Source organism: Cyprinodon tularosa, unplaced genomic scaffold (assembly GCF_016077235.1).
Source record: "Cyprinodon tularosa strain WSP-4 unplaced genomic scaffold, ASM1607723v1 ctg222, whole genome shotgun sequence".
Classification (NCBI taxonomy): Eukaryota; Metazoa; Chordata; class Actinopteri; order Cyprinodontiformes; family Cyprinodontidae; genus Cyprinodon; species Cyprinodon tularosa.
In genome coordinates, this window is record NW_024038830.1 from 258,500 (window position 1) to 274,509 (window position 16,010).

Here is a 16,010-nt window from a genome sequence, read left to right on the forward strand (position 1 = left end):
AATGTTATTGACAGACTTTTAGGATTTCTGCTAAAGAACAGGAATGATGATTCCATCAATAACAACAAGATGTTGGTCTGAGTTCTTTTGGGATGAGCTGTTGATGTCATTGTCATAAACGGACAAATTAGGACTTTAGAAATGGCTTTGTAACCCTTCCAGACTAGATGTCAATAATTGATTTTTTAGATCTTTTATTCTGCTTCATGTTGCAAGACAGGTCCTGCTTAGCTAGTTTCTTAAAACTGGTTTTTGCAGTAAGGTGTAGTTTTTAATATCCAAGAAAGGTTCCAGTAAAAACCTTAATTACAGGTAATTTGGGATTTTTAACATAGAGGGAGATAAATGTTTTGTGACGAGATAATTTAAAAACAGTTTTTTTCAGCGTATAAGATCTTTTAAAATTACAAAAGTTTGGTTTACAATTTATTTCAGTTTATTTATATTTCACCAATTTACAAAACATGTAATCTCGATGCACTTTTCAGATCATACGATCAGATTGGTTCCAAGTTTTCTTAGGAAAACCAGCTGATTGCATTGACTCGAAGTCAATCCCTCACATCTAGCATGCTTGTAGAGACAGTAGAGAGGAAAACTCCATTTTAAAAAGAAGAAACTTCCAGCAGAAGCAAGCTCAGTGTGAGCGGCCCTCTGCTGAGCACAACTGGGGTTCAAGGAGAAAGAAGCAGACATGCAGAAAGAAAAAAGATACTAAAGGTAACTGTCAACCAGCTCCACAGGCGGTTCCGTCCAGGAAACACACAGAATGCAGACAAGCTCCAAGCCGTCTTCCACAGAGCACAAGTTAGTTACAATCAGAGAAACAGGACTGCACAGAAAACAGGCCGAGCTTGAACATCTATAGACAAGGGCCTTGATGGCAGCAGCAGAGCTGATATTTCTCTGCAGGATGGAGTCACAGCCAAACAGGAACACATCAGATGAAGCTACTATGATAAAATATTGAATAAGCAAATACTGTGAAATGGGAAATTAACTTTTTTTCACAGTTATATACATAACAGATGTTAAGAAAATATATTTTTAAAAACTGTTCTAAAAGTTCCTGAATGTTTGAGAAAGTGCAGACCCAAAGGCAGTCGCCCTGCAAATGCACATCCATTCTGAATATTCTGGATTGGAATTTTTTGTTTTTGTGTAGAGGCGTTTAAAATCCAGTTTACTCGTGGCAGCCAGTAAGCAGCTGCCTCAGGTGATTGCTCTAACCAGCTACTTGCCAGCTACAATCTGAGCTCCCATCTCAGCCTGAGGGGACTTCTGTCAGAGACTTTGAGACCAAATGTGATCAGCGTCTGATACACTTGTCTGCCAGCTTTTAAAAACAAAAAAAAAAGTGCAATAAAAGATGGTTGAAAAAATAAAAACTGTTCCTTCTGCAGGTTATAACTAATTGGCAGATTTTAAATGTTAGAAACTGGCAACTATATTGTGTTTTTCTAAAAAGTCTCGTCACTGCACATGGAAATCACCTGCTACTGTTTTGCTCCCTTTGTGGAAACTTGCATTGTTAATCATTGTATTGTTTTAATACTTTTTTATAAAGGGAACTTAATACTTCTCTTCTGATAGTTTCCCTGTCTCAAACTTCCTCCTGCCACACCAGGATTTGGAGTACAGCTATAATTCAGTGTTGGGCATCACACACGGATGAAACAGCAGCATATTTATCAAATACAACATGCTTCTTGGCTCGGTTCTATTTCTTTCTCTGTGTATGATCACAGGTAAGCAAAATGTTTACACAAGTAAGGTAGAAAAAGAGACTGGCTGAGACTGTTTTGGTTCTTTCTAACCTGTATTTGGTTTCTTTTCAGTCAAATCCCAGCAACTAACTTCCAGTACCACATCCATGCCAAGTACCATGACTAGATTGCCCACGACTACAACAGCAGGTAGGACAGAGTTGGATTTTGCCTTTGGCTAATTTTAAACACAACATAGCTCTAAAGCGTAAACTGATCTTCTAAGATTTAGAGCCGCTGAGATTTGTTGGGAGTATTATCAATAACTAGGAATGTTGGAAAGCTTCCCTTTGATGGACAACCTAATCATGAATGTTTTTTGAGAAATGAGGAATCTTTTTAGTTTTTTTCTGGAAAACTGACTATGAAGTTTTAGTTTTTTTAAATCACTTTTTGCTATTTAATTTGAAGAGGTGATGTTGTTTTCATATTGAATTTTAATCATCTTTATTTTTCATTTGCAGCATCTGAACTTGTTTAATTCAAATATGAGTTAGCTCATGCTGAACTGACTCAGCAGTTTCATCTTTGCTTGATTTATTAAAAATATTTCTAAATCAAACTTTGAAATTAACAAAATTCTAAAAAAAAAAAAAAAAGCGATGAAATAGTAAAATAATCTGTTTTTGATGTTGAATAGAAGTTAGTTAAGGTTTCATGGGGTTGCATGATATCAAGGAAACATGAGATAATGTTGTTAAATGTTACAGTGATGATATGTTACAATAAATCAACAACTTCACAAAATATTACAGCAATATTGTTCTTCTTTGTATTTATTGTAGAATGTAAGCAAAGCATGAAAATAGTCTAGCCCTTAGACTTGCTAAAGAAGGCACATTATTATATTATTTACAGTTCAACCACATGGTTTTGATAAACATATTGCATGCAAGTACATCCACTCTATTGGCATAGATAGTATAGCTTCTTTGTGGTTTCATAGATAGATAGATAGATAGATAGATAGATAGATAGATAGATAGATAGATAGATAGATAGATAGATAGATAGATAGATAGATAGATAGATAGATAGATAGATAGATAGATAGATAGATAGATAGATAGATAGATAGATAGATAGATAGATAGATAGATAGATAGATAGATAGATAGATAGATAGATAGATAGATAGATAGATAGATAGATAGATAGATAGATAGATAGATAGATAGATAGATAGATAGATAGATAGATAGATAGATAGATAGATAGATAGATAGATAGATAGATAGATAGATAGATAGATAGATAGATAGATAGATAGATAGATAGATAGATAGATAGATAGATAGATAGATAGATAGATAGATAGATAGATAGATAGATAGATAGATAGATAGATAGATAGATAGATAGATAGATAGATAGATAGATAGATAGATAGATAGATAGATAGATAGATAGATAGATAGATAGATAGATAGATAGATAGATAGATAGATAGATAGATAGATAGATAGATAGAAGTAAACTTATAAAACTATTAGATGTGCTCAATGTGCATGAACTTGACTTTTTCACCAGTTTGATAACCTACTGTAACAGACAAAAATCTTTAGTGCTTTCAGATTATACAAGGTGATTTTTCACAGACCATTCTATACAAACCAACTAAATTTGGTGTTTGAAGTGTAGGTCAGACACAGAGCTGCTTTGACTTTTTTGTAAAATACTGCAAATATCTTTTCAAAATAGGACTGATAAAAAATCCTTAAGGATAGGCTTCTCTAAAAATGAAATATACCATACTTTAAGCTGTAGAAACCAGCAAGGTGGGTTTTGACAAAATATATTACAGTTACAAATCAAATTGCTTTAAAAAGAAAAAGAAAAAAACACAGCTATTGTGAAGCATACCATAAAAATCCTCTACACATCCTATCTTCTGTATTTGTTTCTCTCCACCATAGTTCCAACAACATGGATGATGGATGTGCTGCACCTTGAAGCCATACCCGACTACCCAGTAGCTGCTGGTCAAACAGTCCAACTGAGCTGCAAAAACATCTCATCACAAATCATAACCTGGTCCAGGTTCCACCTTCAAAATCAGAGCTGGGAAAATGTGGGTTCAGGTATGGTTCTGACTCTCACTGAGCCAAAACAAAGTGGAAAGTACCGGTGTGAGACCCACAATGTTTTCAACGTGAAGAGCATGAGCCAGAATCATACTGTGTACATCGTCTCCATACCAACAATCGGTCAGTTTTTTCCATCATCTAAATGCCTTACGTTTATTATAGCCAGATATTTTATAGTAACACTTGGGGCCTGATCTTAGGAGCGCTAAATTGCATAGTCAGATTCTAAAGTTGGCCCGTGCAGAAAGTTTGTGTGTTGTGGGTGATCTGCAATGGTTGCAAATAAGAAAATAAGATGTGAAAACTGGCAGGCAGCGTAATTTTGCTAACTATTTGAAAAAGTCATAATATTTATAATATTTAAAATTATTTATAGTGCACTTCACGTGAGTATCTCAATGTGATACAAATGAAAATAAAAAAACTGATGAAAATAACAAAATATAAAAGAGAAAATGTCTTTGTCTGCTTAACTAATACCCCTGGAACAAGCAGTTCCTCACTAAGCCTGTTGGAGGCAGCAGTGATACCATCATGTTGAATTTCCTACTTTTAACGCTGATTAATTAATCAAAACCGATTTAAAAAATTCAGCAAAAAATCATTCACAACAATATACTACCAATAAAGAGGACTAATACAGAATGTTTGCTCTTTTATGAATTATTTTTTATGTTTTATAGGCGAGAGTTGGTTTCTGCATTCATCAAGGAGTTGCTCAATCCATTTAATGTATGAATTATGTAGAACTATACATTCATTGAAACTGCACCAAGGTATAAATATGCACATTATCAGGAAGGTCTCTAATGAAAATCTGGTCTGTCTTCAGTGATTCTTCTTTCATTTTCTTCTTGGCTTATTGTGATCAATATAGATTGACCATAAAATGTTTTTGGTGCCTATCAGATTTTTAGCCACCTCTCAGTTTGCATTGGCCCCTGCCTGACCACCCATATGAACATTTTCTGGAATCAATCAAACCAAACCATTGAAACTAACTAAATTCACCTGAATATAAATAGTAACAAAACCCTCTGCCAAATAAACCTGTCGATATATACAGCCAGAGAAGTGACATCAATTTATGTAGATTGTCTGAAAAGCGGTATGAAGAAGTAAAAACTTAAGAAATCCTAACCTTTAACTACAATCTTTAGATTTTAAAGGTTGCAGATTCCTGCTCTGAATAGATTTACCTCCATCAACTCCTCATAGCAGATGCTTGACCCCATATGCTGCAAACAAGGTACACCCATAATAATCTAATATCAACCATAACAGTGTTACCCCATAACTTAATGTGGGGGGAAAAATCCTTTTGATACAAGTTAGAGACGCACAGCGCCCCCCAAACGAGTGTCCTCTTCACAGGTGTTAAATATATTCCATGATCCATCACATGACCCAAGGACATGCTGCTGTTGATTCTCCTCACGAACCTCCTATCTGCTAATTAAGTTCACAGGACTCATACCTAACCCAAAAGAAGTCTATAGTCAAATACAAGCAGCGCCCCCTACGGGGGTCAGGATATTTGAATGATGTAGATGTTTTTCTCTACATCACTATTCTACTAATGTTATTTCTGACTTTCCATATATGCTTTCATGTGCAGAAACTTTCTCCATCATCTGTCATTGTAACAATCCCTCCTTTAAAGCCACAGTGACTGCAGAAAGTTTTTGCACTTAATGCAAAAAATGCACCTGGATTTTAGTGAAAAGCAGTACCGGTAAATATAGATTAAAAACCTGCATCCCTTAACGAGCTTAAGTTGAAAAACCACTTTGCATGTGGTGAGTAGTTACATTTTCACATCCTCCACCCATATATTTTCATAGTTTGGTCATAAGAACATGTTCTGCATATTAGTAAAGGCCAACATGCAAATAATATTTCACACATTTAGGCTAAATTGCTCTCTTCGCATATTCTAGTGGGAAAAAATATTCAACTATTTACCCCAGTTAAATAAACAAAGATCGATGGATTTCACTCAGTCTGCACTTTATTTTCATATCTTTGCAAAGAGAGAACAGTTCATCATACGGCCCTTATGCAACAGTAATCTGCCCTGTTCTAATTTAGACAGAGTTTGCCTCCCTTACTCAAAATGAAAGAAAATAAGTGAAGGTTGTGTCAGCGTCAAAACAACTTTGGTTAAACAATAACAATTCTTGAGAAAGAATTTGGCTTGTTATTGGATAAGTTTTCCTTGTATGCAAAACACTTCTCACTCAGACAGTACTAATTATGAGACAAGAGAAATCTACATTTTCGGACCACAATCCTCTAGAAACACCTCTTCTGTCTGTGCAAACGAGTTGGGACATGTTTTGATTACAGTAACACCAAAGCTTAACTCAAACAGCTGTTCTGGAAGCAGTTCAATGACGTTTAACTGCAGGAATGTAAAGGACAAGGAACTTTGAAAATGACAGGAGTATCTCAAAATATGTATTAAATTAACTTAGTGTTTAGTTTTACGTAGGTTAAAAAGGTTAAACTTCTTGGGTCAAATTTATATGTCTTCTATCTATTTAGTCTTTTTTGGTTGATTTTTAGGTTCAGTTTCTCAGCAATAATCTTCCCCTTAAAAGAGATAAGATCACATAACTATTTCAGGTATTTCCCTGCAATAACCTAACTAACTTTATCCTGTCGTGTGCTTTCAGGCGGTAATAAAAAGGAAAATTTTCAGGTGGAAAAACTTTCAAACAAATAGAAGAGTAAAACAGTTTTGAACAAAGAAAAAAAAAAGCTTTTAGTCCATCTGTTGTTTATAGGTTACAGTTGTTTGATATCTCAAATGCATCTGGAGATCTGGGAGGCTTCTTGCTGTCTGCTGACATTCAAATAATGGAGGTCTATGGTGCCCGAGGCAGAAAGGTCCATAAAAGTCCACAAAAAACGTGTCAATATTCCTCCATACTGCTCGTCCAATGTATTCCAAGTGTCCTGAGTGGGTAGCATCCAGAATTTACTCGAAACGAAGTCATTTAGAATGTTTTTAGAGCATAAACAGTAGTATATAGGATTTCCTGAAAGCGCGCATATGCGCGTTCACGACGCTACGCAAGCCGGCAGACCAAACCAGCGCATTCAGCTCGGCAAAGAACTCATGCTCTTCCTCAACACTGAGGTCCTCAGAACTTTTTTCTTTTGTTGTTTCTTTCTTTGCACGGGTAAACAGCACATTTCTTCTTCTACGCTTGCATTATTGGCAGAGCAGACGCTGAATGCGCACTTTCATCTGGTTTGGTCTGCCGGCTTCCGTAGCGTCGTGAACGCGCATGTGCGTGCTTTCAGGAAATCCTATACACTACTGTTTATGCTCTAAAAACATTCTAAATGACTGCGTTTCGAGTAAATTCTGGATGCTACCCACTCAGGACACTTGGAATACATTGGACGAGCAGTATGGAGGAATATTGACACGTTTTTTGTGGACTTTTATGGACCTTTCTTTCTCGTGCGCTATGGACCTCCATTATTTGAATGTCAGCAGACAGCAAGAAGCCTCCCAGATCTCCAGATGCATTTGAGATATCAAAAAAGAACTCCAGAGTGTTGTTCAGCATGGGGGTGAGTAGAAAATGAAGGCTAATCATGTTTTGGGTGTACTATTCCTTTAAGTTCTTTCAATTGCCCTTTCTTAAACTTTTAAAATCTAATATAATTCCTGCTGTTTAGTATAACCACAGATGTAGTTCTCCTTGTTGCTGTTTTCTAGATAATATACAGTAGTTTTCTTCAGCGTGTGAGCTTCTGTATGCTTTCTGTACTGAGCAACCTTAGGGAAGTCTTTGGCTATTTTATTTCTTCCTTTTTTAAACCCAGGGCGGTGTGTTTAGGAATCCAGCCAAAATGTTGCACACTGTTTGAAGTGGTGCACTTAAATCACATCAGACCTTTAACCTAAGAGCATCATTTATAAAAAAAAAAAAAAAACTTTGCTTAAATTTTGTCAAGAGGTGCTTTTATATACAGTATAAAATGCTTTTGTTTTAACAGGAAAAATGCAAAGCTACTTAGAAGAACTTCTAAAAAAAAAATTCAGATTGTCAGTAAGCACGCATCAATTTTTTCAATATATTTATTTACATTGTCATGGAAAAACCATTTATCTTTACTGTAACATTTAACATGAGCAAGTCGAGGTAAAGTATTCATTACAGATGTAAACAATTTATAAATTTACGCATTGCATGCTATGGTTTAATGGTTGATAAGCTCACACTAACCCAACACTTGAATTATCAGTACTGTAGCATCACACTGACAACAATAATACAAACACAATATTTAGATTATAAAAAAGCTTAACCACTGTATTTACTTTATTTGGATATTTATTCAGAATTTCCACCAGTTCAAACATTGTGAATCCACAAATGTTATGTCTGTAGTAATACAAACATTTGCTTAACTGAAGTGTTATGCATAATCAGTCTTTCATACAAATTTACTCATGTTAAGATATATCACAGCAAGTTATAAACTGAACAGCTTTTCCTCTGGTTTTCCATTCCCATTTGCTTCCTTCATTTTCCAGAATAGAATAGAATAGAATAGATACTGTAATACCTTTAATGTCCCACTGTGGGGAAATTCTGGTGTTTACAGCAGCAAAAAGTTTATAGAAAAAAAATGGTCACAAAAATGTGGACCTTAGAAGAGCGTAGAGAGAGTGTTCTTCACTGGTTCATATCTACATTCATACATCTATAAAGATATGCATACACTTATGTCTATATACAACCACAAATGTTGATTATTTAGACACCTACAGAGACATATACAAATAAACTTATTTTTAAAAAGTGTGATGAGGGGTAGGACGTAAGTTACCATGACTTCAGTGACAACTAAATGTTAATCCACCTGTTAAGCTCTGCTTCAAAAAGGTATGTTAATTTCTGTTAATTTCTGTTTACTCTTAAAAGTTATGTCTCTATATTTTAGTCCCAGATCGGTTATGTGGCACGAAAACAATTTAATTTTATAGCCTGAAATAAAATTATAATCAGCTAATGTTTCTAATAATGCAGTACTTGATGTCACGGGTTCTGTTAACTAAATCAGGACATCATCTGCTACAACTGATGTTATTAGTAGCCATACAGATCTGTTGCCTTTTAAATTATGGATGTTTACTTGGATTGAATGTGGTTCTACTGCTAATGCAAACATCAAGGATGAGAGACTACAAACTTGCCTTGTGGAGCATTAAAAGATAATTTTACAAGAGATGTAATTATTTCTTGTAATTTAAGCTGTAAGAATCATTGTGTAACATCTTAGCAAATTCACAGAAGTGAAGGGAAAAGTCATTCTATTTATTATGTCAGTGAGAAAAGGAATTTTTATACAGCTAAAAGCTTTCTCTCCATCAAGAGATATTGCTATGGTTGGAGAATCATATGTTCCAAACATATGATGATGCTAAAAAAAAAAAAAACGTTCTGACATGAAATGGAGAGAAATTCTAAATAAACTCTCTTCGGTTTCTATTAATTATATCTGGGATGTTTTTTCACTAATTGTAATTTGCATTCTCATTTTCTATGGTCCTTCTGCTGCAGTCATACCAAAAAGGTCCTGTCAAATTGACTCTACTGAAATGTTTGGATATGGCGAAAGCAAAAGCCGAGCACCTCCCTTTGCAACAGGGATTTTTCTCCACCCTTGATTTAATAAAGCATAACTGTGCTTCATGCATGGCTTTATTTTATTTTACTTTATTCATAGCACTTTGGGGCCTTTATGGTGCTTTGCAAATATTTTTTTTGTATTATCATTATTAATATTTTTCTATAATGTTCAGTTTTATCTCCATCATCATGACTTTGAACACCATCTTTCTTACCAGTCACTGTCAAACTGCCTGTAAAACATGCAATCTGTTATTTTTAATAGGCGGAAAGATGTTTTGCACATCTTAACATTTGTAGATCACCCACAACATGCCCACTTAATGCACATACTTAAAAAATGCACATACAATTTAGCTGTCTTATGTTTTTAATGTTCTTTTCCAAAACTTTTGTCTCAAGGACTTTGTACCACTTTAAATGTTTCGAGAAAGACTGACTTGAAATTAAATGGTCAAAAAACCTAGTGCCTATAATCAACAGGGACAACCGCAGCCATAAGAGAACTGTAAGCCAACTCAGAGGGAGTGGGCTGTAATGGGCTCAGTCCATCAAGGGCATCCATAAAAATTGCATAATAGATATTCAGGACATTGGCTTCACCCCAAGACAACAAAAATGTGTTTTTTATAGATTGAAGTAAATTTTTATCTCCAACATCGAAATCAGGTTTTTAGAGGAGAAATAAAATCCTTTTAAAGTCTGAATTAAAATGTGTTTGAATTGTATTATTTGAGCTGATTTAATTTAGATTTATCACCATAAATATTCATTGCAATTATATTTAGTGATTGTTACAGCTAAAAGGTCTGAAGATCTAAACCATGCAGGTCAACTTACTGTCTGTTTTCATATAAACTATATTACCAAGAGTATTTGCTCATCTGTCCTGTCTCACATATGAGTGACATCCCAGTCCTAAGTCATAGGAGCTCAATATGTTGTCTGTCCACCCATTTCAGCAGCTCTAACTCTTCTGGGAAGGTTGTCCAAAACGTTTACGAGTATGTTTATGGGGACTTTTCACCATTATTCCATAAAGCACATTTGTGAGGTCACACACTGATGTTGGAAAGGAAGGCCTCTCACTCTCCACTCTAATTCATCCCAAAGGCATTCTTTCAGGTTAAGGTCAGGACTCTGCACAGACCTGTCAAGTTCATCCAGACCCTGTCTTTAGGTGCCTTGCTTTGTTCTCTGGTCAATAGTCTTGGAAGAGGAAGGGCCCAGCTCCAAACCATTCCCACAAATTTGGGAGAAATTAATTGTCCAGAAAATCTCGGGGTGCTGAAGCATTCAGAGATCCTTTCACTGGAAGTAAGGGGACAAGCCCAGCTCATGAAAAGCAACTCCACTCCATGATCCTACCCAGTAGTCTAGTTGTAAAAAAAAAAAAAAGGGGGGGGGTGGATTTTTTTTCACTTCAATTCAATTCAAGTCAATTTCAATTCAGTTTATTTATATAGCGCCAAATTCACAACACATGTAATCTCAAGGCACTTTACAGTTCAAGCAGATCATACAGTCTCTTCGTTTTTGGAAGCATGCATAGCCCAATTAATATAATCCATTTACCTAAAGCAATATGCATGGTATGGCTATTACATGTCAGGTACTCCAGTCATCGACCTTGACCAAGGCACCTTACAGTAGAAATGCAGTTAGTCCATGGACTGGCATGGCTATCACTGCCCCACATACTGTAGTTAGGGACAAATGCAGAGGAAAAATTTCCCACTGGGATCAGCTTCATGGTCGTGGTTGGTCACATCTGATTTTTAGATGAAGAAGTGTGATTCATCACTCCAGAGAATGTATCTCCTCTGCTCTGAGGTCCAGTGGCAAAATGCTTTACACCTCTGCATCCAGCACACTTCATTACACCTGGGTATATATGACTTGGATGCAGCTGCTCGACCATAGAAACCCATTCTATGAAGCTCTCTGGTCTAGAGCTAATCTAAATTCCACATGGGGTTTGGAGGAGTGGAGTAATTAACTAGGCAAAATGTTGCTGACCCCTTGCACTATGCATTTTAGCATCCACTGACCCTTGCTCTGTCAGTTTATGTAGCCTACTACTTCAGGACTGAGTTGCTGTCGTTACCAAGCCCTTCCATTTTTAGTTGGTAGAGAGGGAATTTCACGACTGGATTTGTTGCACAGATAGCATTGTATCACATTTCCATGCTGGAATTCACTGAACTCCTGAGGGCAACCCATTCTTTCACAAATCTTTGTAACAACAGTCTGCCTGCTTAGGTGCTGAATTTTGCCACAGAAGTGATTGGAACACCTGATTCCATTAATTTGTATGGGTGAGCAAATACTTTTGGCAATATAGTATATGTTGTTGTTGTAACATCAAAGTCTCCCATCATCCTAATTTGCTTTTTCCCTCATCTTGCTGCTATAGGAGAGAACTTAGGAAAAGCAGCATTTGCTCTTTCTGTTCTAATTTGGATTGTCATCATTGCTGGTGTTGTGTGGCTGTGTTGGCAAAGATTTTCTAACAAATTGAGCGCCTTGAACGCGCCAAAGAAAGGTAAAGAGAGCTGCTATCCACTTCTTATTGAGTGCAATTATAATTTAAATCATATCTGAAAGTTTTAAATGTGATCACTTTCTATTAGATCTTCCTGCTCCACCAGAAGGGATTCCAAAGTGAGTCTTTTACCTGTACTTATGCCACATGCTGTATGGGTAAACTGTGCCCTGTATGCAGACTAATTAAAAATGTGCTTTCTCCAGGATTTTGCCACCAAACAATGATTCTGATGCGGATGTGTACATGAACTACACAAGCACTAAGGAAGACTACAGTAACCTTGATCCTTCCAACATGACAGGGGATGAGTTTTACTCAACTCTGTCATAAATAATGAAATGACCTGTTCTGGCACCCTTTAAGTGATTTTGCTTTGATTGACATGCACATCCTTCCAGCACTGCGGGGATATACCCATATCATGATTTCAGTTAGTTTGAATCTACATTTTTTAACAAATCTTTCTGCAGTTTCTGTCCAGGTTGTAGAAAAACATTTGTGCTTTGGTCTTAGTTGCATGAACAGACATCTGTTATGTTTGAAATGTTTTAAAGGCACTATTTATCTTAAAGAATACAAAAAACATATCAGAGTAAAAAGAAAAGTTTATTAAGCAATGTGTATGTTTTTTTAAGATCCCTTTCACTCTGTACTGAATTTACAATAACACTAAACAAACATTTGAATACAATTTTAATGAATTCAAGAAGGGCTAAAGCGACAGATCACAGTATTTACAACAAACCCTGAGTATTCTTGTAAATGTAAACAGAGTTGTAAAAAAAACAATCAATTCTTTCAAATTTGTTCATTTTTTTTGCTTTTTTCACACAATCCATTTCATTTCAGGATGATATACGTAACAAAAGATTAGAAGATAACTTGAGTGACAAAAGAAGGTAGTTTCCAAATGGGGCTTTCATTTATTAAAGATTAAAAAAAAAAGCTGGTTTGGCCTTATATAAAAACATAAGTATATTGTTTTATTATTTTATTTAGATTTTTTGTATTTTAGTATGAGTACAGCACATCATGCCCACGTCAGACAATGAAAAAACAAAGTTAGCAATGTAAAGTGCGTAGGTTTGGAAATGAAAATGTGTCAAAGGTGTTAAGACTCAACAACATTTCTGTTGAACCCTTATCAGTGGTGATCAGCTTCCCAGAAGAGGCTGTCTACCTACATAACTGCTCATGCCACATGCTCAAACAACACCTGGGCACTGCTGGCCTCACTTGCCTGAAATTTAAAGCTTAAGTTTCCAGTTTAAATAAATGGTAGTAAATGTATTCAACAATGATTCTGGATCCTGATAGTGTCCAAACATCAGTTTGTGATCATGAGTTCCATTTAAGGAAGGTTATGGAGCAGGACGATCACCCATAGCACATCAGAAGTTCACTAATGAATGGCTCTCTAAAAAAAGAAAAAATAAATACATTTTTGAAAGGTTTTCTAGTTGCATAGTCAAAGCATGGACTGAAATCAAACAGGCCATTCATGTTCAAAAACCTTTTAGTGTGGCTGAATTAAAACAATGCTGTAAGGAAGAGTAATCCAAAGTTCCTCTACGGTGATGTTAAACACCCATTACAAGTTACTAAAAATGGATGATGATGATGATATCGCAACCAAGGGTGGCAAAACTGGTTTCTAGTTTTAGAGTCAGTTTGGTTTTGATAGATTTATTCCTACAATTTGCTTTTTGTATTAAATTAAGATATCTTTGGAGATACATTTGTTTGACAATCTGGAGCAAGTAAGTGGGACAAAAAGCGAAAACAGAACAAATCAGTGAGTGAAAAGAAAATGGATTTATCTGCTTAAAAGATTTACCTATGTTCTAAAAATCATCCACACCTTGGTTTTTGGTATTTTTTTCACATAAGCATCAAGATTATGAAGAAAAATACTGTTGATCACAGAAATAGTTATCTAAAAAATAACATTTTAAAATGTTCACTTTTTTTATGCCCTTCTGTTTAAAAAAAAAACAACTTCTCCTTTTACTTTGAAACAGGAAGAGCAGAAATATGAAGCAATTCACGGTTCTGCTCCTTTTATGGAAGCAGCAGCTAAACATTGTTTTTCATAGACTCTTACTGACATGGTGACTTGGCAAACTAACTATTAGCAGAAGAATTTTCCAATTTTATTATGTTACACAACCTTTCTTTATTTTAGCAGGATTTCATAAGACAGATCACTACAGAGCAGTGCATAACACTACATTAATGAAAAGTTTGAACTCTCTGATGCTCCTTTATAAAATATAGTGCAAACAGCTTTCAGAAGCCTATGTGCTGCAGATAGTCTTCTCTTGTGTAATTTATTTCATATGCAAATCCAGTTTTTCTGTGAAGGCTTCAGAGGTTCGTTAGAGAAAATGTGAAATATCAAGAGCAGTGCAGACAGGTGGTGGAGAAGATCACTAAGGCTAGGAAATGGAAAGAGTACAACAAAACTCCAGACCTACCAAGACATAGTTGTACGCTAAATGTAAGAGGTAGGTCCAGGAGAACATTAACCAGAGAAGCAGTCAATATATTTATATTAAGTCTACAGCAGACACAGAGGGAAGGTTATTCATGCTCTACACTAAAATACCATGAAAAATTCAATTTTTAGAAGTGTGTTTAAGATTTCCTGTTTCCAGTTTGTCACAAGCCATGAAGAGGAATTGCAAACACATTATAGAAGGTACTCCTGTGGCTGCGCTGCACTTTCGCAGCTGATTAAAGCAGCTGTGGTCAGTCAAAGTTGTGTTACTAACTGTATAGATGTGGTAGCACTGACCGCTTTTTTAATTTATGCAGCTGTTCTATATTTGCGGCTAACCAGACCAAACCAACATTAATCAGGCGCATAACAGATCCTTTGGAGAGGAAGTCAGTTGATGGAAGAAAAGCGCATATGATCGTATTTACAAGTAAAAGAATCACTACAAGCTTTGGATGTGAATTCCTGGGCTTTTATGTAATAATTTCTGCTCGCATAGTTCACCAACAACCACAATGTATACGAGTTTGGAATTTAAAACATAATAAAAAAAAAAAAAAAAAAATATCTGAGCTCATTTAACCAGGATATGTCCAAAACAAAAAGATAGATAAATACCAACCAGGCAGAGGTGATCTGCACTAAAACACTTACAGTAGAATATGGTGCCTGGTAGAATAGATAGCACTACTGCTCTGCTTTCACATTCATTGTAACGGAAGAATGACACTTTTTGATAATCCATTTACCATTTTGGCAAAAAAAATTATTAATGGATTCAGAAGGCCAATACCAATATTGATCAGGAACTTTAAAAACAATTATATCTGATACATTGGTCAGTCCGTAATTGGCTGACATGCGATATATAGTGATAAAAATATTAAAAAACAATTGAACAAGGACATACAGGGGATATAGAATGACCAACTATGGTCAAACTCAAATTCTCATAATAACCAAAAATATGATTCAAGACAAAGAAATAGAATATAAAATTATAAATGTTTGCCTTAATGATGCTGGAGCCAACACCTGTTACATCCTTCATGAGGTGGCTCTAAGCCTTACTATTCCCCTCGGGCCATAGACAAAAAAAAGTAAAATAACTAAATATATATATATATATATATATATATATATATATATATATATATATATATATATATATATATATATATATATATATTAGGAGTGTGCAAAATAATCGTCATGACGATGCATCGCGATTAAAATTTTTGTGATCTACTGCATTGATTCTTGACGCCAAGTATCGATTCTTAATTTGTAAAAATGAACAAATAAAATACATGTATGGTTGGCGCACATCAGCCAAACCAAGTGGAAAACAACTTCCAGTCCAGCAGATGTCGCTGCGGATGTGTTGACGCCCGCTGCCTTGTGTCACAAGCATTTCTGGCCGTGGGATACTAAGACGAGTCATATGAAATA

The 16,010-nt window shown here is 35.4% G+C and overlaps 1 protein-coding gene across 1 annotated transcript; it reads left to right on the forward strand.

The window, feature by feature from the left end:
* Positions 1-1,632: 1,632 nt before the first annotated feature.
* Positions 1,633-15,648, forward strand: LOC119784244. Its single transcript, XM_038286201.1, has 6 exons — positions 1,633-1,748; positions 1,839-1,916; positions 3,683-3,973; positions 11,927-12,055; positions 12,144-12,174; positions 12,262-15,648. Exons 1-6 carry the CDS (start codon positions 1,703-1,705, stop codon positions 12,386-12,388), a joined length of 702 nt encoding a protein of 233 aa, XP_038142129.1. The 5' UTR covers positions 1,633-1,702; the 3' UTR covers positions 12,389-15,648.
* The last annotated feature ends 362 nt before the right edge of the window (positions 15,649-16,010 follow it).

What these genes read in the sequence shown, in the direction of transcription:
- LOC119784244 (XM_038286201.1), top strand. Translation starts at nt 1,703, where the DNA reads ATGCTTCTTGGCTCGGTTCTATTTCTTTCTCTGTGTATGATCACAG. An exon ending in TTCTCTGTGTATGATCACAG is followed by an intron (nt 1,749 to 1,838) that starts GTAAGCAAAATG and finishes GTTTCTTTTCAG; the next exon opens with TCAAATCCCAGCAACTAACT. An exon ending in GCCCACGACTACAACAGCAG is followed by an intron (nt 1,917 to 3,682) that starts GTAGGACAGAGT and finishes TCTCCACCATAG; the next exon opens with TTCCAACAACATGGATGATG.